This window comes from Austrofundulus limnaeus, unplaced genomic scaffold (genome assembly GCF_001266775.1).
Source record: "Austrofundulus limnaeus strain Quisiro unplaced genomic scaffold, Austrofundulus_limnaeus-1.0 Scaffold711, whole genome shotgun sequence".
NCBI classification, from domain to species: Eukaryota; Metazoa; Chordata; class Actinopteri; order Cyprinodontiformes; family Rivulidae; genus Austrofundulus; species Austrofundulus limnaeus.
In genome coordinates this window covers 60,190-61,357 of record NW_013953113.1, presented here as the reverse complement: position 1 = coordinate 61,357, position 1,168 = coordinate 60,190, and the positions used below count along the sequence as shown (strand labels likewise).

Genomic DNA, 1,168 nt, shown 5'->3' with positions numbered 1-1,168 from the left:
GTGTGTGTGTGTGTGTGTGTGTGTGTGTGTGTGTGTGTGTGTGTGTGTTATAGATCCATGACTGGTTAATCTGGAACAGCCAGATGTTCTCAAAGCAAAGTAGTGGGTTAAAAATTAAAGCAGGTTAAAAATTAAAGCAGGTTAAAAATTAAAGCAGGTTAAAAATTAAAGCAGGTTATTGCAACAGGAGATAAAAGAAAACAACGTGACGTGTGACTCTTGCAGGACGATTAAAGCAGACTCTACATGCTTCTGTGTAGACGTCTTTAATGAGTCAGGATAATAAATAAAAAGGTTTAAAGGTTTACGAGTTTAAAGTTCAGCAGGAGGAAGAGGACCATCTGATAAGACCTTAGAAATCATCAGTCTCCAGATTTTTATGAATTCAGATTTTCTTGTTTAAAGAATTATATTATATATTTTTATTTTTTTTAAGTGGTACTCACTTTTATTCACAGCACTGGGGGTCTTCTCAGTGTACTGAACTGGTCCTTGGCGGTCAGCTGACTCCCCTCTGTCCTTGTCCTCCAGCTTCTGCTCGACCTCCTGCCACACTGTTAACAGTCACACACRCTTCATCAGCAGGGCTTAACACTAATTAACAAGAGTTATTTATTGTCTTTATTCTTTTTCACGTTTCCAAACATCAACTGTTCCACTCTAACAGAACACAACTGACTGCTCAGTTAAGGGCAACTTGATTATAAAGTTTATTTGAACAAACTACTGCAGGCCATCAAACTGGAGAGGTAAATGTGTCTGTGGTTAGTGTCTGCTGGGAGGAAGGATTTCCAGCTTAATCTTGAAATAAACCATGGACCTTTCAACTACTCAATTACTTATTATGTAAGGCTGCCGTCTAAACAGAACCGTAGACTACTGAACACTAYGTGTTGAATCACTGCAGAAATTTGTTAAAGTTTTACCTGAACTGTTAATTAAACATTGGGCAGCTGTGGCTGAGTAGTTAAGGGAGTTGTCCTCTAACCCTGTGTTTCCCAAAGTTGGGGTCGGGACCCAAAGTGGGGTCCCAAAACATCAAGGTGGGGTCCTGAAAAGATTTTCTGAATTAATGACATTTTTGCCTTAGTTGTTACAAAGGAGTGAGGTTAGTATATTTAAAATGGATAAATGTAGTATAAAAATATTGTTACTATGCCCATGTTTT

General features: G+C 38.3%; 1 protein-coding gene across 1 annotated transcript in view; it reads right to left on the bottom strand.

Annotated features, from left to right (window-relative positions):
• Window positions 1–1,168, bottom strand: part of mcrip2 (MAPK regulated corepressor interacting protein 2) — an 18,732-nt gene that overhangs the window by 2,595 nt on the left and 14,969 nt on the right. The window contains exon 4 of the mRNA XM_014028029.1: window positions 447–554. Coding sequence (XP_013883483.1) covers window positions 447–554 — 108 coding nt within the window. The remainder of the gene's footprint in view (window positions 1–446; window positions 555–1,168) is intronic.